This window comes from Emydura macquarii, unplaced genomic scaffold (genome assembly GCF_026122565.2).
Source record: "Emydura macquarii macquarii isolate MOO-44397 ecotype Brisbane River unplaced genomic scaffold, CSIRO-AGI_Emac_v2 contig_1790, whole genome shotgun sequence".
Lineage (NCBI taxonomy): Eukaryota > Metazoa > Chordata > Testudines > Chelidae > Emydura > Emydura macquarii.
Genome location: NW_027131927.1, coordinates 26,212,992 through 26,235,444, shown reverse-complemented (window position 1 = coordinate 26,235,444; position 22,453 = coordinate 26,212,992). Strand labels below are relative to the sequence as shown.

The 22,453-nt window shown below is 39.2% G+C and overlaps 1 protein-coding gene across 3 annotated transcripts in view; it reads right to left on the bottom strand.

Moving 5' to 3' along the window:
• The window catches only part of CCSER1 (coiled-coil serine rich protein 1), a 1,029,451-nt gene that overhangs the window by 262,073 nt on the left and 744,925 nt on the right, over nucleotides 1–22,453 (bottom strand). Inside the window, exon 10 of one of the 3 annotated variants that reach the window (XM_067557179.1) lies at nucleotides 17,610–17,736. The exons of the other annotated variants lie outside the window; for them this stretch is intronic. Within the exon in view, the coding sequence (XP_067413280.1) occupies nucleotides 17,725–17,736 (12 nt within the window). The 3' untranslated portion in view covers nucleotides 17,610–17,724. Of the gene's footprint in view, nucleotides 1–17,609; nucleotides 17,737–22,453 lie in introns of those variants that run through there. 3 annotated transcript variants of the gene reach the window in all.

Sequence of the window (22,453 nt, the reverse complement as noted above, 5' to 3'; positions counted from 1 at the left end):
AACCAAATTGCCTGGTACTGAAGTTAGGCTTACTGGCATGTAATTGCCTCTGCAGCCCTTTTAAAAAATTGGCATCACATTAGCTATCTGGTACAGAAGATTGGTTACAAAGCACAGTTAGTAGTTCTGCAATTTCACATTTGAGTTCCTTCAGAACCCTTGTGTGGATACCATCTTGTTCTGGTGACTTATTACTGTTTAATTTATCAATTTGTTCCAAAACCTACTCTCTACTGACACCTCAAAGTGGGATGGTTCCTCAGATTTTGTCACTTAAAAAGAATGGCTTGGGTTTGGGATTCTCCCTCACATCCTCAGCTATGAAGACTGATGCAAAGAATTCATTTAGTTTCTTCACAATAGCCTTATCTTCCTTGAGTGCTCCTTTAGCATCTTGACTCTTCAGTGGCCTGACTGGTTGTTTAGCACCCTTCCTGGTTCTGATATACTTAAACATTTTTTTGCTATTACTTTTTGAGTGTTTGTCTAGCTGTTCTTAACATTCTTTTTTGGCCTTCCTAATCATATTTTTACACTTCACTTTCCAAAGCTCCTTTCTATTTTCCTCAATAGGATTTAACCTCCACTTTTTAAAGGATGCCTTTTTCCCTCTATGGGCTTCTTTTACTTTGTTGTTTAGCCACAGTGGCACTATTTTGGTCCTCTTACTATTTTTTTTTAATTTGTTCTCAGAAACTACTGTAGAGAGTTATAGTGGAAAAATCCACAAATACATACATACATACATACATAAAAGCCACATTAGGCATCCATGGCCAGATCCTCAGCTGATTTAAAAATTTATATGAGCTGATGGTCCAACTGCTAAATTCTATTTACCTGTGCAGTCCATTGTAGCTAAATTAGTAACAATATGTAGCACTTCAAATTCTAAATATAGCACTGTTGAAATGACCTTAGCACTCTTTGCAATCATTGAGAAATAAATAATCACATACTGCATGAAAGCATACCCGATTTAAAATTCACTAGACCGAAACACTGTTTGGTCAATGGTGCACTCAAATAGAAAGTGGTCCCAAACTTTGGTTTAGATCTCTGCTTTTGGAAACGCCTTACACCAACATAAATGTTTACATTAATTTTCTTTACTTCCAATGAGAACACGTTTTTTAAACCAATAAACATACTCCTAAAATAGTTGCAAATATATATTGCAACACTGAGCACATGAACCAAAAAGTAAACCCAACTAGACAGACCATAAACAAAGCTGAAACTGATTAGTCTATTTTTAGAGAGATGCAAAAAGGAAACAAATAGGATGAGTAAAAAATGAAGCAACTTTTTATTTTTCCTTCAGCTTTAATAATCAAATGATTACAACTGATGAATATATTAAAAAAACCTGTTCCTAAATAATTATTTAATGATAAATAGCCAGTATTCAACATAAGAACATGGGAATTGCCATACTGGATCAGACCTGAAGTGACAGTCATAACATTTTCAAATAAATTTTTTTTTCATAAAAAACTGCTGTTTTGACAAAGTCAAAACATTTCACGGAAACATAAATTTTGACCAACCTCTAATATGGGCCTGTGGATACATCTACACAGCAGTTTAACACCCACAACTGGCCTGGGTCATCTGACTGGGGCTCATGGAGCTACAATAAGCTGCAGAGCTGTAAAATTGCAACATAAATGTTTAGGCTTGGGCGGGAGCCTGAGCTCTGGGGCTTTGCAAGCAGGGATGGTCCCAGAGTTTAGGCTCCAACCTGAGCCTGAACATCTACACAGCACATTTGTAGCCTCACTGCCTAAGACGGCTTAGTCCGAATCAGCTGACCCGGGCCAGCTGCACCCATGCCAAGGGTCTTTTATTGCAATGTAGACATACCCTGAGAGACCAGTTAAAACACTAGGCTGTACCTGGAGCGGAAGCCAGATTCAACAAAAGCAATCCTTGACTGCTGGTTATAGGGTCTTTGGTGTAGTGGGAGGACCTGGGTTCCCCTACCAGCTACTGGTATGGGGACATGAGGCCAGAGAAGGTGACAAAGATGACCCATTGCCCAGAGAAAAAGTGAATGAGGACCACAGGGCCCAGAGTTGTGGTGAAACAGCTGATATTCATACTTTGGCTTGTTGGACTATCTATTATGCTGGAAAAGGGGGACTTCAATTGTGACATGGCCAGAGGGCCAAATCACAGGAAGAAGTGAACTACCAGAGGACCAGAGCAGCTGTCAGTGGTGCCAGATGAGGAGAGATCTGCTGTGCCATGCCCAGATAAACAGCTGTCAGATTGGAAAAGGACAGAATTCTGGTAGGTGGTGTAAAGAGTGAAAGGATAAAAGTTTATTTAGAAAGTTAATGGTAAAGGAAATTATTAGGTTACATAATTTCCTCCTTCATCAGAGCAGGATTGTTCTCTACATTCTATTCTGTAGGCTATGAAAAACGCCCGTCACAGTGTAGATCATACTGACAGTGGATAGCATCACTGAAACTTGCAAATTCATAGGGACAGCAACACCTGTGTATGCTATAGATGGACACTAATGCATGAAAAACATGTAACAAGTACTAGTGGCTGTCCTGCAAAAGATATTGAACCTCTGTTTAACTTGGTTAAGCATCAAACAGCTCAGATGCTCACTATAATCTCTTTTGTTTTAAAACCCTGTGAGAACAAGCTTTGAGAAAAGACTGAGTACCTAATAATCAGCCAAAGGAAAATATCCAGAAGAATGGACTCTACTGGAGTGCCCCTTGAGGTTCAGGATGGCACAGCAGGCTTTTTTCTCTCTCTAGCACCCCCTTTGACAGTTGCTCAGATCCTGTGTCTTGGTCCTCTGGTCATGTCACACATTGCCCCACCTTTTCTGAGGTAACAAAGTCCAACAGTCCAATGATCTTGCAGAAGGTCCTATGCCGACTCTAGATCCTGTGGTCCTCCCGCCCTTCTCTTGGAGGCTCTCAGTCATCCTTCTCTCTTCCTCAGGGGCCTCAATCCACTTTCCCAAATGACTGGTAGGGGAACCCAGGCTTTCCCATTATACTGAATTCCAGTCCAGGGACCCTATAACCAGCATCCAAGATCTGGTTCTTTAGACTTCCTGCTGAGGCCTGTTGGTAGGCCTTTCATACAGCTTCTCTATGTTCACCCTTCTTTCAGGGCCAGGACTCCAGGGCTCTCCCCTGCAATCCCCCATCAAAAGCCCAATTTAAAAATACCAGTGTGAACCCACTTGTCAGCTTGGTCTTGATCTTTCTTTCCTCTTGGTTTCTCAGCTGAATACTATGCAGGGTTCTCTCTCTCTGCAAGTCCAGATACTGCCCTATTATCAGGCCTCACCCACAAAGCTTGCTCCAACCCAGCAGCTGCTCCATGTTTCTTGCCAGACTTTGCTACTCAGGTGATGATCCCAGGGGTAACTCTCCCATGAACTTCCTCCTTGACTCTCCCGATCTGTCCAATCTCTGATCTCCAGATTTCCTCCCCACAAACCCCTTCTAATCTGCACTTCCATTATATAAAGAAGGGACGCTCCTTTCCCAGGTGTGTTTCTTCTTTAATTAAAGCTTGGCCCATCTTGCAGGTGCAGCCAAGTAGCGTAAGTGGCCTCTCAAGCCCACATTAACCCTTTCAGAGCCAGATGGAGTATATACCCCATCACACTGTCTTTCAGGAGGGATTTCAGGTCCTGGCCAAAACCAGGAAAGGAAGAAGCTATAATTATTGTTTGAATTTATTCAAACCCTAAAAAATAAATAAACTGGGATTAGGTTCAAACTTTGGACAAAGCCAATGATTTATTCTGCTTTAAAATATTTGTACCAGTGAGTGAAACTTTATAGCCGAAAGCTGGGATGAAAAATGGTTGTATGTTAACACCTCCTCCTTTGGAACTCATTGCAACCATAAGGGATTTAAGGGTATATCTACACAGCAATTAGACATCCATGGCGGGCCCAAGCCAGCTGACTCAGGCTCCTATCAGGCTGTTTCATTAGTTCGTATGCTGTAGCATGGGCTCCAGGACCCTCCCACCTCACAGGGTCCCTGAGCCTGGAAGCCTACATAGCAATGAAACAGTCCTGGAGCCTGAGTCCTGCAGCCTGAGCCCTGTGAGCCTGAGTCATCTGGTACGGGCCCACCGTGGGTGTCCAGTTGCTGTGTAGCCGGACCCTAAACATTTCTTCAAATAGAAGTGTAGAGCTGTAAAAGATAACATTGTGCCTCTCCTATCAGATGCCACATTTTTCACTATGAACATATTTGACCATTGCATGATATGCCTTCCTGATTTTCTTTAGTGTGCTTTTGAGGTATTGAAGTAGGATTTAATTAGCCTGCTTAATTAATAACACGTTACAGTGGAACATCATGGGGAACAGCGTTTACTTGGAAGGCAGAATGCCACCAAAAACCATCAAAGCAACAAAACAGATAGCAGCCCCATCTTTTTGTTGCCACAATTGGTGTCAGTCCAGTGGAATAATTAATTTCCAAGAGGAGAGAGATGCAGATGGTATGGAATGTCCATAATTGGCTCTTTAATCACAAATGATGGATTAGTAATTATTTGCATTTCATAAATGCTGCTTTTTTATTATTAGACAAGCAGCTGAATAGAGAGCTGCTGAGAAATGATACACCCCCAACATATTTCACAAGCTGGAATGGGAAAATCCAGCAAAAATCTTCATTTCCAAAAGTGGTATTTAGTTGAACTCTAGTTGAACAGCTAGTTGAACAGCTAGTTGCACGATTCCTTGAGTATGTATGATGGATCTTGTTAGTAGATTCTGGGGGTGGTATTAGGGAGATTTAAAACAGGTGGATTACAGCTATTTTCTGTGCTGTGTAGCCTCCAGACTCTGTCTGCATGTGGGGACATTTGGCACACATCTAGAACCCACTGCTGCAATGTGCACTATAGAAAAGCCTATAAAATAATAGCACTGTTCACAAGGCAACTATTTCAGAATCCTGGACCATTGCCACAGAATACTGGAGTAGTAGCAAGTTTGGTTGTTTTTTAAGGTCAGAACTCAACAGACATTTACAATTTCCCTCTGTGAGATGACAAACTCCAATTTGGGGTTTAAAACTGTACAAGAGTGTTACGTAGTGACTATCTTCCCACATGTCTGTATAGCACTCAGCACATTTTGGGCACTACTGTAATAATGATGATAATAAAAGTAAGTGGAATCAATCTAGCCACCTTCTGGGAGAATAGGAAATCCAAGCAGATGCTTTGAAAGCTTAACGTTTGCTAGCATAGTGATAAAATTAATAGAATGTGAGCTTCACTACACTAATAGTTTGTAACTGTTTCAAAAATAAACATCTCGGCTTCATCTCAGCATTTATCTATCAGTGTTGGAAAACATTACAGGAACACAAATGCGCCTTCTATTAGCATTATCCCTTAATTACGTGAATATGTTTAACAGTGTCAGAGTTCACACTTAGCGCTGGACAGGATTATTTCCAGTCCATCCATCCCCTTTTGCCCAAATACAGAATAGAAAAAGGTATTTAATTAGGCACATCATCTCGGTGGACTGCTTGCGGAACTGTAAACTGTGAATGCAAGGCACAAGAGGATTTGGAGAACATCAATCCCTACTACAAGGCTTCTGTCACTATAATCAGGTTGTCTTTCTGTTTCTGTCCACAAGTCTGTCTGTGACAGGATGAATTTCCAGTTGGAGATGGATTTTTACAGCATTTTACCCGTTTGGTTTTCTTGGAATATGCTTCCTCTGTTCTATGTTATTTATTTATGAGGCCTCCTATGCAAGCATTTTACTAATGCACAACAAGACTGTAGTATAATGGGACTGCCTAAGTCCATTTCATCAAGATAAATTGGATCAGCTCAAGGCAGTTTGCAGGTTAAAGAAAATATTATGGCATGTCTTACCAATGTGCAACACCCTACTTTGACCTCTCCAAAATACATTTTTGTCTAGTGGCTTATGTAATATTAAGAGTCGGAAGCTGTCTTGATCCAAATGTTTGCTAAAAGAAACAAAGAGCACTTGAATAAGACACCAAATGTTAATCCTCTTCTTAATGTATGTGTATGTATGTTGGAAATGATCACATATGCAGAAGTTTAATACTAGTCACGGACTTAATGCAAATACTCATTGGGTTGTAAATTCCAGGTAGGGAATTTATTCTTTGGTTTTGGTGAGTCTCTGACTATATCTGAGTTGAAATGGTTCCTTTATCACAAACATTTATGCATATACTTGACGCTTCTCATGTGATTAAAGTTAGGCATATGCATAAGTACTTGCAGGATCCATGCAAGGTAATGGAAATAATATATCTTGAATAACTTATGCTCAACTTTAGCACAGATGACCTCTCCAGAAATTGAAATTAGTCTTGCTGGATACTTTGCTATTTTGGATCTCCTGGCTGTAGAAGTGGATAGAAACCCTTTATTTTAGCAACCACTCTTTGAAAGAAGGTCACAACCTTTTCTTCAGGAAGAAGAACCATCTGTAGGTGTCCATGCCTTACTAACCTCCAGAATAAATTACTGTAATGCACACAATGGAGATATGCCTAAAACTGTTTGGAAACTTAGCTGCTGCCGTAAGTGGCTGCCTCCTTATTTAAGCACAATTTCTTAGAAACATATTTATGTCTACTCATTTATGCACGATTGAAGGTGTGATTTAGACCCTCTGCATGCTCCCTTTTGGTGTAGTGTGGTGCAGCAAGGGCTCTGCCTGTTTCTCTCTCCTGGTCTTTGCTGTTCCACCCACCCACTACCTCTTTCTAGGATGAGGTAACTTAGCCCTCTAGCTAGGTGACAAGAAATGTAAACTCTTCCTTCCCTCAGGAAGACTGAGAGGCAACGATTTTCCCCAGTTCCTGGACCCAGCCAACCTTCTCTCACATAGTGAGAGCTCAAGGTCTGCTCTCCCTTCCAGTTAGGTACCAACTAAGCTCCTCCTCCCTCAAAGCCTGAAACCCAGTCAGACCATTAACCCTTTCCCGACTTCTGTGGCGTTTGTATACCCAGTCACAGACCCATAAAGCCTGTAATAACTCAGCACATTACTATTTTTGACTATCTGAAAAGTCACCTCCCCCCAAGTTGTGATAATTTCTGATGTTTGAGCTATCAGCCTTCCCGAAGAAAGCTGGGAGCAGCATGTCCAGTGAAGAGTCTAATTCTAGAAATTGCTCCTCTCTTTGGTCTGCCAGGGCCTGGATTTCTTCACTTCAAAATTTGCTGTAAGACATCTCTGTTCTCCTAGGCCCTCCCTGAAGGTGCAGGTGGAACAGGGTAGGTGTGTGGAAGATGAAAATGTCATTTATAATGTGCTGAGTTTCTTTCATAAATACATCTTTGAGTTTTTGCAATTTACACATACAAACTATATGTTAAATATAAGGCACCTAGGTGAAAACCTGGGCCGCACTGAAGTCTGTGACAAAACTTGCATTGATGTCAATGAGGCCAGGATTTCACCTCTAGAGTTCTAGGTAAGCAATCAATAAATTGAAATCACTAAATAATATTAAAGGACACCTACAGTGCTGCCTGAGTGCGCATGGAGGTGTAGAAAAAGAAGTGTGACCATCAATGCAAACTTCATAGGCCAATTAAACTGAACTTCCTCAACAGATTTGGTTAGATTTTTATTGGGATTTCAATTCAGATTTGTTTAGCTAATTAAAACATGTTAAATCAGTAAATCTGGGGGCATAGGGAAAGCATATAAAGGTATAAAGTTTAAAACAAAACAAAATCCTAGCAAAATGCTTCCAAATCATAACCCTAACTCCTAAATACTGGTTCCACAGGAGATTCAGTGGGATTAAAAACTCATTAAACTGTAAACAGTTTCAACACTGTTGAACACTCATCTCATATACTTTATCTTGAAACATCCTTTATTATTTCTCAAGAAAATAACTTACTCAATACTGCTTAGCTTTAATAATATATTAGTAACTAAAGTGGACTTGAACTAGAAAGACTTCCTAACTACATGAATTTATGTAGTCACCAGAAACAATGTTATATCTCCTTCCTTAAGAGGTAAAATTAGAAACCGCAGAGATGGAAGAAGGAGAGAAGGGATTTTTATCTATACCTGATGAGCATTTAGTCACCAAGTGGAAATGAATTTATGAACTCTTTAGAAAACATATGACATTGTCAGCTTTATTTAGTGCACACACTAAGAAGCAAAAGTTTTAGTTTGGAAAAACAAATAGGGACTAAAGCCCATATTGATAAATGGGAGAACTTCCTGTTGACATCAAGGGGCTTTGAACTGGGCTTATAGTTTCAACAGCTGCTGATAAATCACAGCAGTTTGCAGCTGAAAAAGAGAGAACTTTATTTAATAGGAGTAGACTGTGTAAACTCATACTTTCAATGCCAACAGATAAAACAGGAATAAAGAGAAAATAAATAAAAACAGAATACATTTCCATCAAATTCTAGGTTTCCTAAGAGATTGCTTCTTCACCCCCAAAACCTAAGAATTCATTTCAGATGACACTGGATTTTCATGTAATCTAATTTCCACTGTCTCAGAGTAATGTTCTTTTTAAATCAAGAGCTGAGATATAATATCACTGTTCACAGAGAGAGAGAATGAAATGGCTAATTGAGGTTATAATAGAAGCTGGCTATCATCCAAGAACTCTTCCAACTGAAATACTGAATTAATTGATTGGCCTGAACTCCCACAGGATTGTGATGCAACAACATACCAACCAATTACATTGGCTATCTAATATTCTGTCTACCTGATATTTTTCTACAGTGCTTATCACTATATTATCTATGAACTAACTAGACATCAAATTAATGGTAGGTTCATATTTTCCACTAACTTGTTACTCACAAATGCTTTTATTGGTCATTTTGCTTCTCCCTTTTGCTCTTTTCCCTCCCCCCAACTTGGGAGGAGATGCCTGATAGGGGGATGGTGTGTGAGTGACAAACACATTTTCACATGGCTAGAGAAAATTCAATAATTCACAGTTATCAATTAATTGCAAATTAGTCTATTTCAGAATGAATTGTTACAGGCCTACCTGTATTTTTGACTTCTATTAATATGTGGACTGGAATTAGAAGTGTGTGCTCATTTCTGAGGTTCAGACTTGATAGCTCTGGAGGAACATGCCAATATATTGATAGAACATACCAATATATTTTTTCTAAGCAACAATTTGAACCGCTTTATCTGACTGCTCTCTCTTTACAAACAGTCAGATAACATTCCCCTCACCCACAAATGATCTCCCCTTCTCCCTCCCCTCCCCAACACATCCACTACAATCCCTTTTAAAATGTCAGTTCAGCATCTGGCTGGAAGTAGGATGCAGTAAATATTTTGGGCTGCTAGCGGTCAATGTGGTTACAAATGTGTTTTTAAATGCCCACTGACAATATGGTAAATGTCTGAAGTCTGCTAGTTGCCTTTATAACTCAACATGAAGGTTATAAATAACTCTGCAGGAAAAATAAGGCAAATGGAAACTGTCAATTCTAAATGGCTTTCCTTTTATAAATTAAACTCTATATGAACTGAAAGGTCAGTACTTGCTTATGTCAATAACGTGTTTTCTGGTTCTTGGACCAGGATCAGGTTGAAAGGGAATACAGGTGGGAAAACATTCACACTTCTTAGTTTTTTTGCTACAACAGGTCGATGTTGCTCTTCTAAACGTTATACAAGTATTCCTCTGCCTACTGATGCTACATGCTGTGCATTGTGCTTACCAGAAGCTTGAACTGAGAACAGCATGTCTGAGAAAAGTTCAAAACAAAGCAAAAAAGTTCAAATATACAGTTTAATCAAATGGATAGACCAAAACAGGAAAGGCAATACTCTAGGGAGAGCAGGGAAATAAATTCAACAACAATGAGAAGTAATGGGCTCAAACAAGAACCTCATATTCAAACTTTCTAAAGGGAAGAGGAGGACTTTTGGATACCAAACCCAGTTCTGAACTCCACCTAATGTTTTTGATATTAAGTCAGATCCCATACAAAAAGAGTTCTAATTGTCAGTTAATGTTTGGATGCAGTCAAAGTCTTGTTCAATTTCTGTAATGTCAATTCTGAACCCAAATCATAGCTCTGATTTGGCCTGAATCCCAAACTCCAGACAGTGACTCTCAGTCTCAGGCAAAAAACACCAGGGGTAAATCCTGAGGACTTTAATCAGTCAAACTCCCAAGCTTGGGCAGGAGAGCAAAATGCTGAGGCTCTTATTCAGGCAAACTTCCAATGAAGTCATTGGGACTCAGGATTTAGTCTTCCAAGTAAAAACGAAATATTAATACAGTTGTCAGCTCTAGCAAATAACAACAAACTGTTATTATTTCCAGATTGACTTGATATTTTATCTATCCTACATCACGCAGCACATGGAAGTAAGATGCATGTGTCCCATTTTACACCCGAAGCTGTGATGTACAGAAAAGTAGTTTATCCCATAATGAAAGACAGGTATGGAATTTTCAAGTTCATGATATCCTGCCTTCTCAAAGATGTCAGCAAATTTGATTTGCTGCCAATATACAAAGAAACCAGGGAATTTAAATAACAAACCAAAGAAATCAAAGGCCCTTGCTATGCTCCACTCATCATATAATGAGTCCATGTTGACAAGCCTGCTAGTAGAAGAATATATGGTTTGTTCTCTGACACACGTTCAGTCTAGAAATTGCTCCTCCCTGTCTTACCATTCTAACTTGTCTCATGCCTGATTGATATCATATCCTACAGTTAAAAGTAACATGGAAATTGAAGTCTTGGAATGGACACAGAGGCTAATTTGTATTATCAGGATGCATAACGGCTAGATAGACTGGGTGCTGTCTAGCCCATAGCAAGGGGCAGTGTTATTCCACTGCATATTGGTAGGAGATTATGACTAGTATAGATACAGTCCCCCTGCTGCTCTGGGAAGGGAGTAAATTATGAAAGGCCTATCTATATCTGTCACAGCAAAATACTTCCCAATGCACTGATCTGACTATGCCTCCAGACCTGTTGGGCATGGGAAGATAGGAGTCAATTCTCTACTCATTCCTTTTCCCCTCCTGCCCACCAACATGAAAGGCTATGTAGTAGCTCTGTAGAGCCTGCTTCCCCACAGATGCAGGAAGTCTTAAAATATAAATGTAAATGGGGAATCATCATTGAACAGGTGTGTTTCCAGTGGTGTCCTGCAGGCATCAGTATGTGGCCCTATGATATTTAACATTTTTAATAATGACCAAGAAGAAAACATAACATCAGCTCTGATAAAGTCTACAGGGGACTCAAAAATTGAGACAGTGGTAAATCATGAAGAGGACAGATCACTGATTCAGCGCGATCTGGATCACTTGATTAGCTAGGCACAAGCAAACAATATGCATTTTAGTACAGCCAAATGTAAATGGATGCATCTAGGAACAAAGAATTTAAGCAGTACTTATAGGATGGGGGACTCTATCCTGGGAAGCAGTGCCTCTGAAAAAGATTTTTGGGTCATGGTGTATAATCAGCTTAACATGAGCTCCCGGTGCAACAGTGTGGCCAAAAGGGCAAATATGACCCTGAGAAGCATAAACAGGGGAATCTCAACTAGTAGTAGGGAGGTTATTTTACCTCTGTACATGGAACTCTTGCAACTTCTGCTGGAATACTGTGTCCACTTCTGGGGTCCACAATGGAAGAAGGATGCTGATAAATTCAAGAGAGTTCAGAGAAGAGCCAGGAGAATGACTACAGCATTAGAAAACCTGCCTTATAATGATAATTACAAGGACTTTAATCAATTTAGCTTAGCAAAGTGAAGTTTAGGGGTGACTTGACTACAATCTATAAATACCTACATGGGGAACAAATATTTAATAATGGGCTCCTCAGTCTAGCAGGGATAGGTATCACATGGTCCAATGGCTGGAAGTTGAAACTAGACAAATTCAGACTAGAAATAAGATGTAACATTTTACCAAGTTTCACAGTAGAATGTCCATCACTGACCATTTTAAAATCAAGATTGAATGATTTTCTAAAAGATCTGCTCTAGGAATTTTCATCTTGGGGAAGTTCTATGGCCTGTCTTATACAGAAGATCAGACTATAGGATCACAATGGTTCTTTCTGATCTTGGAATCTATGAATATGGCACAAAGGAGTAAAGGGGTGCCTTACTCCAACCTTGCTCTTTTGTAGATGCACAAGACTGGCTGTGATCTACTGCAATAATATATTGTAGTTATACAGAGCTAGATTCTGATCACTTTACTCATATAGTGGTACCATATAGTATAGAGTAGTACCTTTTTTCTGTGCGTTGTCCCCTTAAAATCAACATGAATGACTATTCACAGCATGTGGAAGGATATAAATTATCTGGTCCACAGTGGTTTGCACTTACATTATTCCCACTTCACAGAAAACAGAAACACCAAAAGTCTCAGACTGCAATTATTCCAAGTTAAATTTCTGTATTGTTGTATGTGTTCAAAAAGAGAGACTAGATATACTGACAGAAATGGGTGGTTGAAAACTTCTGCTCATGCTTTTGGACAACAATACTGTTGGTTCTCTTGAAAGGAAGAAAAAGGAAAAGGGAAAGTGCCTTCATTTCAAAACTGACAGATGCTATCGTACATAGAGATACAGGGTAACCTTGCATGGTCCCAGGATCGCCAATCATCTCGTAACATGGGAAGATAATCTAGGGGACAGATTTACAAAACTAGATTTTTCTCTAAATTACATTTCTTTTGTGATAGAAAGCTAACTATATTGATAACAAAAGGCAGCTTCCCCTCAAATTGCCTGCAAAATTCTTTCTTTAGATGATTGTCGGATATCATATGCTCTCTTACTGTTTCATAATAAAATACAGTATATAATGCAGCTGCTACTTTCCCTGGAGCTGCCTGTGACCGAGTCCCCAGCATTGATGTCAGGAGTGAGGGAGCTGAATGGCCCTGTTCCCTAAGTGACTGCCTCTTTCCTGCTCCCATTCTTTCCCACACAGACACATTCCACAGCTACCAGCACTGATGTCAGGAAAGGTTCATCCACTATTCTCCCAACTCACTCCCTCAATAAACAATTCTGAGAACATTTCATCCTCCCAAGCTGGTAGGAACAGTTTGGGGCATGTGAGTGAGAGAAAGCACAATGAATCTTAGTTGTGCAGTAGAAGGTTCAGTTAAATGATCTGTGAAGGGGATCCAGCTTTGCATAAAACAGCCTGATCACCTTTGATCAAGCACCCACCAATTACATCAGATGGGATAAAAAGTATGCTGCTAGTACAGTGATTGTTATCAAATAGACAATATTTACCCACAGTGGGATCTGAGATGCTACACTTTCACCCAACCTATGGAATAGAAAATTAATAGACAAATAGAAAAAAAATGGCATGTCACATAAAAGCCATTAAACTCTAGCAAATAGAATGCTTTGAGGGATTGGGGGTGGGGGGAGGTGTCTTCCAAAGAGAACAGATAGAATTTTTCTTACAAAATTAGGTTAGTTGCTATATGCTCCCCTGTTGAATTTAGTGCACATATTTTGCATTCTTTCAGAACAGAGGAAAATACTACTAGCAGTGTAGAGCAACTGAATATATTTTTGTTCTCTGATCATCTTTTTCTAAAGAAAAATAAAGGGTCATAAACTTGATTTGCAATAAAGGAGTTGCAAATATATTTTCTGAGGGGTAGACTCCCTTAGACTGGAGTTTTCTCTAGAAAGAGGATGTTCTGCATAACTTGCTCCTGCTTTCTCAAGAATATGGACTACATTTATTGCTCTCACGAAGATGGCAACACTTGAGGGCCCTCTACGTCTATTTCTTCAAATAGTCCTTTATTAGCATGTCTCAGCATACTTGTTCAGTTCCTCCATGGGTTCCAAATACATTCATTTCCACGTGCTTACTGATTTTTTTTCTTTAAGAATGCTCAAAAATGAACTGAAAATTGTTGCTGGGCAAGGCATATTTCCTCTTTACTGTATAAAAGGCAGTAAATTGAAGTACATTGGATTTTATCCATACTAGTACAATTTTGAAAGTATTTTTCTATTGCTACACACAAATTACTCTACACAGAAGCCAGCTATTGGATTTTATGCGAACTAAAAAATTGACAATCAAGGACAATGTTATAGCTATATTTTTCCATTAAAAAATCCTGTCTTCAGGTATGACTATTTTGGGTACCATAACATTCTGTAAGGTTGGTCCTTTGTGCCGCAAAATCGAGCCTATTTGCTACAGTAAACTTTTCCATAGAAATTATTTTTAATGGTATTTAGGCCTAATCTTGCAAGGAACCACACACCTCCTGTGAAGTGCAGACCACTCTTAACTCACATTTAAATCAATGGGTGCTGAACATGCCGAGTCCCACAAAGGAGATGTTCAGCACCTTGCAGGATTAAGACCATACTGCTCTTTAGTTTGCCACACTGCAAAATTTGTCCGCTTTTCCTTACATAGACACGATTGCCACAGTATTTTTAGCATTACCCAAATTTCTCTGTACAGATGTGGAAAATAACAGAGTAATCTGTGTTAATTTTTTATGACCTCATAATTCATCTCAGTTTATTTGTTTGATATTATCATGTCTGAGGGTTCTTGAGGAAACAATGGTGAAACTATTAGGGAATAGTTATCCACTTTGCTACAATTAGGCTAGCAAGGTTTATTCTTCCCAGGAAGAATGAACCTGGAATCAAAGGTGATACCACACCATTAAAGTCTTGGATTTGAGAGGAAAGAAGCTGGAGCAGGCAGCGGAAGCTGGAGGTGAGTCTCAAACAGTGACGCAGAGGATGCTGTGAGGATTGTCTGATATTCCCAGCCCAGGAGCAAGGGGTCTGCACTGAGAGGAACTTACCTTACCCTACACTTGCAAAGAAAGAAAGTTTAGGTAATTTGAACCAGGCATATAGATCTTTGTTGTTTTATCTTTTTTCTCTGCGTGCTATTTACCTTTGGGGGAATAAATAACACTTTATTTTCAAGTAGGTTGGCCTGTCATGTTAACATAGTTGGCGATCAGAAGGGCTGCCACCTACAGATTTGGTCCCAAAATGGCTGGACTGCATGGTTCCACCCTTAAGAGTTGTTCAAAAAGGCAGGCCTGTCACATGAGGAATACACTCATAAGGGACTGAAAGGAATCTAAAATGCAGCTTGCCCTATAACTGTCACAACTTACTACACAGAATACTGAACTTTGCAAATCATGAGAAAGTTATATACAGTAGTTTTCTATTTGAAGGCTAACATTTCACAAATGGGTGCCTAAAGGTAAGCTTAGAGAGTTCATATAAACACCCAAATAATTAGCCCAATTTTTAAGGATGCTGATGCAGGAGAGAAACCTCAATATTAATGAAAAAATGAAATTAATACAATTATAACTTTTTAAATGTTCAGTCATTCAACCTGCCTATGCCTTTACTGTACGTTAGAGAATATTTACCATTACTTCCATTTATCTGTGGTGTTTGGAGAAATGTAATTCACATGCATATTTTTGTTTATTATATGCACTATTCAAGCTAACCAAAGGAATTCCAGGAGGCTTCTGCTTTCTGTCACCCTGGTGACAAGCAAATGTCATGAAGATAATCCCTTCTTAACCATAAAAACATGTTCTATTACCCCTCAGGGTGTTATTCAAATTCAGAAAAGCTGTAATTTAAACTTCACCTTGCTTTAACATTTATAATACTTTCTTTGTGCTATGTTTAAAAGATGCATTGGTTACTGACATTTGTGCTTTGTACAGAATATTTAATAGAAGTTTAATTACTGTAACAACTCTCAGAAGCTTAGGTCAAGGGACAAACAAATCCAAAGAATGTTTTATATATACCAGAAATCCTCCCTCTTGTATGAGATCAGTTTGGTACAAATGTAATCGTTCTTTCAAGAAAATAAACCATGTAAAACATTCATATTTGAGGAAGAGACCTGACTGTGAAAAAAAATTGAAGATGTTCTTTGCAGGATACCTCCAAAAGGAGTGTAGGTATGTATTATTAGACCAATAAATCCAAGTAGAAAAGTGAGCTATAGCAAACCCTCTCCCTTTTTCCCCCCAAAGAAAAACCTCACCGTATGTCCTTGAAGAAAAACATTTGTAGCTGGAAATATTTTAAACCTTTTGTTTATTTCTTAAATGTTCAAATGGTAAACACTTCAGTGAAATGCATACCTACAAATATGTTTTCTAAATGGAAAGTTCCTAATATAAGGTAAATGCTATGTAAATGGTAAAATGGTTTATATACCAACCTGAAAACTGATTACAAATACAAGAAGTCATTTAATTATAGAATATTTATAGTAATGGGGCATTTATTAGTATGCCATGTGGCATGCTTAAACAACTCCCTCATCCTGAAAGACTCAAAGAATCAACTTATTTTTAGTAACGATTTAAAGTAACTAAGAATTATTGACTTTTAAAAGGACTGTTTTGAGCATTAAAACCCTAGGTTTAAAATTAAACTTAACTATATTAAACTTTAACTATAAAGAGAAAGGAAATAACTGTCAAGAAAAAATTACAACCCGAATGCATATTTGCATTAGCAAACTACATATTCATAAGATCAAGGGGTTCCTAAGAGCAACCTAAGAAAGTACTGACCCAACAAAAGAATGAAAGCAACCAACTTTAAATCTAAACAGCCTGAAATAGCTGGGTTTTTCTATAATTTCATGAAGTGAGCACCTCACTCACAAACTCACTGCTACCGTGTTCCAAAACAATCACTGATTAACTTATCCTGTACATCTCTACTAGTAAGCTACCACAGACAGCCAAGAAGAAATATAGAAGACTCAAGAAGAAATTAATCCAATGAAAACCTGCCCAACACTTTAACATGAAATGGTAAAAAGAAGTTAACTAAGCCACTCCTCAGAGATTAGATTTTAAAACTCTAATTATTTTATTGGAAAATGGATATGCTATTTCATGGGAAATAATAGTAATTTTGTGAGAGTTATGATAGGGTGAGGACTACAGTCTTGGCCCTGAAGAGCAGGCAATTGTCTTAAAATTTCAAGATTACTACTAAAATTACAGTCCCACCTGTTATAGCACAAGATTACATTATGAATAAGTACCAAAAAGGGAAAGTTAATGATTTCTCAAGACCGCTATGGTTTTTTTCCTCATTAAAATCTTAGAGATGTATATAATGCTAGCAAATTCAAGGATTTCACAATATAGTCTAATATTTCCCCGTTTGAAAAGACTCAACAAAAATATTTAGGCGACGTCATACAGAGCTATCACTACGATTGAAAATGGATGGATCTGTGTTGTGAGAGACTAGTTTGGATAAACATAGATCTCCGTACAAATTGCTATTCAAAGAGATAAGTAAAAAACCACATTGACTCAGGGACATTATTATTGCTCTGAATTCAGTTACACTGGTTGTATATTGATGCCTGATAAAATATATTGACTTTAATTTAGACTGATGAATTTTAATAAAATGCACAAACATTTCTCAGTTAAAATACAGCAAGATGTACAATGTACTAGTTTCAGAAAACATATCTTCATTTAAGCAGGAGGTCTTAAGGATACCTTAATTTGGTAGAAATAAATTTGTCTATATGAATAATACATTGACTAGTAGAAAATGCTGCTGGTTTCAGTGCCACCTCCAGTTCAAACGATGTCAAGGTTTCAGCTGGTATGCTGTGATTCAAAGAAAGTATTGATTTAAATTAACTTTCTGTGCCTTCATTAGTTTCTGTAAGCACTTTACTGGTGGTATTCCCCACTGTGAGAGAGCTGTTGGGTGTAGAATTATGTTTGTACCAATTAAACGGCAATTTTATTTTTTTTTAAATTAAACCAATAACACAACAATGAAATGTTATTACGTTGGATGAAAAAGTGCACTGCTTCCAAAGAAACTATTTGTTTCCAATACATTTATTGGTATAAACAATTATGTCTTTGTTCTGGGGGAATTATAAATGATAACCATGCCTTGCAGTGTAATATGGTACAGCTATACAACTGAGCTGACATGAACAACATCTTAAAGACTTCCTTGGGCAATTTGTGGCACCTGAGAGGTACATTTGGCAGGGAAGAGAAGCTGTAACAACTGAGCAGAGGTGACCAGAAGTATTTTGAAAGCACAAGATAGAGTTAGGCGAACGAGTTGAAGGGCATGCTCAGCAGCACCCTTCATTCCTGCTTTGGGAATGTGCAGTGCAAACTCCCTTCTTTCCCTAGTGCCTCAAACCGGTAGGCCATAACCCAGCCCTACAGGTCCAGGCTATACCTCTGCGCTTCAGATATTATCCCTACCACTCTTGCTGATGGTCTCATTCAATGAGCACCTGTAATCTGTTATTCACTCACACAAAAATAACTTTTAAACTTTTGTTTAAAGTCTCTTTCTGCCAGTGTATGTCACGATCTTCCCCAGCTGTCTGCAGACAAATACAAGGAAGGCTTGCACAGTAGGCTAGAATATATATTTCAAATAGCATCTATTGATATGGTAATGCAGGGGGATAAAAAAAGGTAATATTACCCAATTTCAGGAATGAGCATAGGAAAATCGAGAGACTGGGGGCATAGGATTTGATTGTTTCATCAAAGTGCACTTGGGAAGTCAGAGGCCACAAAGAAGATACGGTCTTGAGATGAGATTTAAAAAAGAGTCGGAGTAGTTAATTAGGCACTAGGAATTAGGGAGATTGTTCCAGATGGTAAGGGCAGAGAGAGTGAATAATCTACTGTCCACTGTAGAAATACATGAGGGGGAGGGGAGAGGGAGGGAGAGAGAGAGAGGAAAGGGGAGGCAGGTGTAAGCTTGGCATTTGTGAAAAATGGACTGTAAAATAGGAAGAAGGAGATTTGTGATTGGACTTCTATTAACTTTATGGAGAATCTTCAGGGCTTGAAGGGAGAATGCCTACTGGAGTCTGAAACAGGGAGCCACAAAAGAATTCCAGGTATGAAGGTGATGAGTTTATACTTTTGGATACAAATGAGGAGACAAACTGGATGCATAATATTCACAGGTACTGTTATCGGAACATCCCTCTCTGCACCTCCACACGAATGATCACAACAAACATACAAATCATGGATCCGCAACTCTCAAAAGCTATGGAGATTTGGTTTACAGAAGCAACCAAAAATTAAATGACTATTCCACTTATCGTCCTAAATACACCCTGAATCTACACAGCTGCCTTGATCCCCAAAGAGCAGCAAGCCAGCTGCTCATTGAAATCAATGGGACTCAATGAGCTTAAGCTCTTCAGATCAGATCTTGTGAGCACTTCCTTGTAATAGATTGCAAGGTCATGCCCAAACTGTTCAAGGGTCAAGGCACAGAAGTACAGGGACAGGAATCACTTTGAGAACATGCTCTCTTGGGAGACTCCCTATTCCCCTATTCTTCCTGAATTAATAAGGGTCAGAACTGCTGTGACAATCAGCCTTTCATAGTATTTCCATTTCTGAACTGAGCTGAAGCTAGCTAATGAGCAGGCTTGGCACAAAAAATAAAAGTTCACTAAGCTTTTTTGAACCTTTAAAAAACTGAGTTGAGTTCAATTCTTTTTCAGAGCTTTTTTTTTGCCCAGCCCAAACTACAAGCATATTGTCGCACATTTTAAAAATGCATTTCTTTCTCTCTTTGTGCTCCTCTCCTCAATCTCTACTATATTGCTACAGATGTCCAAAACTCACTGATGTGGGTTTCCATTGTTTCAGTAACCCTATATAAGAAGGTTTGATTTTGAGGGGAGGGGTGCTGGATTTGGATTTCAAGAAAACACCAAACTGAAGTTGGCCAAACTCAGAAATTACATTATGAAGCTGCAAAGATTTCCCATCGCTCAGGTAAGAAAATGTAGCTTAGGAACCAGGAGACCTGGATTCTGCCATATGGCAATGGCAGAGAATCCTAGAAAGAGTCACTGTTTTCTATCACCATACAAAGAACTTTCTGAGAATAAAGAAAATGGTACTATTCTAAAGCTACTCAGTTTTCTCTGCTTTACTGGAGAGCTTTTGCCTAGAACATTCTCTAGCCCCATCCTGCTGCAGACAAAAAAATAGCTCAAACATTGGGCAAGTCAATTAAACTCTCTGAGCCTAAATTCTTCATTTGTAAAAATGAGCCTCTCTCTCTCTCTCTCTCTCTCTCTCTCTCTCACACACACACCCCCCCACCTGTGCAAAATGCCTAAAAACTAGGAGTCTATGGGTGAAAGATGGTATATTGTTTAAGTGTTTATCATCATTATTATTATTATATAGTTGTGTTCTGTTAGGCCTGTGGTCAGCAAATCCTCTTCCCTGTCAAAGATTTCAGGAGCAGCTAGCTGATCCCATGCAGGTTTCTCAAGGGGCAGCTTATTCAATTTATTAAGTAGATGTAGGTCCACAAAAAGCTCTTGATGTCCTTACTCCGATTTCAATGTCACGCCACCTCATTCTGTGCAGATTGGTAATAGGGAATCCCCATTTTGATTTCATCCTAGAAGGTAGCCATGACCCTAAGAATCTTGAAGTAACATCATTTTCATTGCTGTATTAGGTACAGTAAAGGTATTACAAATGGCTTTATAATACTGAGTTTAGTTTCTCTCTATCTATTTTGAACTCATTAAAATAAAGTTAAGTACAAAGAACACACTGAAAGATATTAATGGGAAATACCCAGGGAGGCATGTGCGCTTTAAATACAGGCTCTTCCTTTTCTTTGTGACATACAGAAAGCTCTGGGGCACTTTAAGAATTTAGTTGGTTCATCAGTAGCAGTCAGATGGTAGCTAACAGGTTCTGATTATGACTGAAAACAGCGTGTCATTTCAGATGGTCTTGTCATGAAAGGTAGTGGAGTGTTTCCCTCATTGCCTTTGTAAAAGGACATGGGGTTTGAGATAGAGTGAAATTCTGAACTCCATATTGTATTGCAACCTCCATCTTGGACTGTAACCTTTACTTCATAGAAAACCTCTATTTTGGATTAGAACATCTGGTTTGTATTAGGGGCTTGGTAGCTATTTGAATGACTATGACTGAGAAGCCATCCTAGAGCAATCTAGGACCATGATCTCAGTCTTTCAACTACTTGCCCATCACCATGGGGCAATGGACTCTCTACACAGAAACCTGACTGTGGAGAAGGGCTAGAATTTCCCAGCTGAAGCACATGGGCAAAAAAGGACAAGGAATGTATTTAAGGGGGGGACTTCTCCGACCAAAGGTCCATTTACCTCTGTATGCCAGAAGATTGGGTTGGATAGAAAGAGAAAAGACAGGAAAGACTCTGCCCTTCCCTGAAATGCTGACCAGATTTCAAACTCACAGAAGGCGTGAGATCAGATTAAGGAGAGAGGGAGGTGAGTCTTAGGTCAGCAAAGATCTACTGCTTTCTAAAGAGTAAAATGACTGTGGATATGAAATTCCTTTGTCAAGCCTGTATTTCCTACTTGCCTGCCATATTGTCACTAACAAGGTTAATGGAGATGGTTGGAGAACTCACAGCATGAAAATTTGAAGGAGCATTTGTTAGCAATTGAGGACTCAGGAAGACTGAGGCTCTGGATTCGGGGTTTAAGGCAGACCTGCATTGCAAGGAAAAGTGGTGGACAGGGTGTCTGCACCTGGTAGCGTACCTTGGAAATTCAGAGCTAGGAACAGTGACCTGGCTCTATCCAGACCCAGGGGGCTTAGACGCATGTGGGATCCAGAGTTTATATCCACTCACAACAGATTGGTATCCATCCAGAGAAGGGGACTGGGCCAGGTTGTGAGAGGCCCTGGCCCCAAATCTGGCGCAATCCTGGGATCTGTGGGAAGTCAGAGACATCTCTGTAGAGGCCCTGTCCCCACTGCAACTCCCCGGTTTTGCTGATGGGGGAGAGGAAGAAATCTGCACCCTACACAGGGTTGCAGTAAGATAGTCACCCAAGGGGCATTCCAGTTCCTTCCCATGACTCCTCAGGAGGCAGCATAGCTATGCACTTCCCCTTAGGGACACTAAGCAAAAGCTCAATCTCACTTCTTAGTAAAGTGGCACTAGCATTTATTGGGCAAATCCACTCCCTCGGTAGATGGCTGTAGACATGCCTGCAGAGGGCCCTAGACTTAACAACACTAATGTGGCTCTGCTGTATAGAGGTGGCAGGATGCTGGGAACTCAAACAGGCTCAGCAATAGGACAACGTGGAGAAGCTTTCACTATTGCCACCTGTGATGTACCCGTTTGTCTCCATAAACAGGAGATTTAACTTTGCAGGGCTGCTAACCAGAATCTTTTACCAGCACTCTTTTTTTTTTTTAAATAATTTAACACTTATATGGAAAACTGGTGTAAATCAATAAAGAAACTGATTATACAAATCATTTTGGATAATGAGTTTAGCAATTTTTG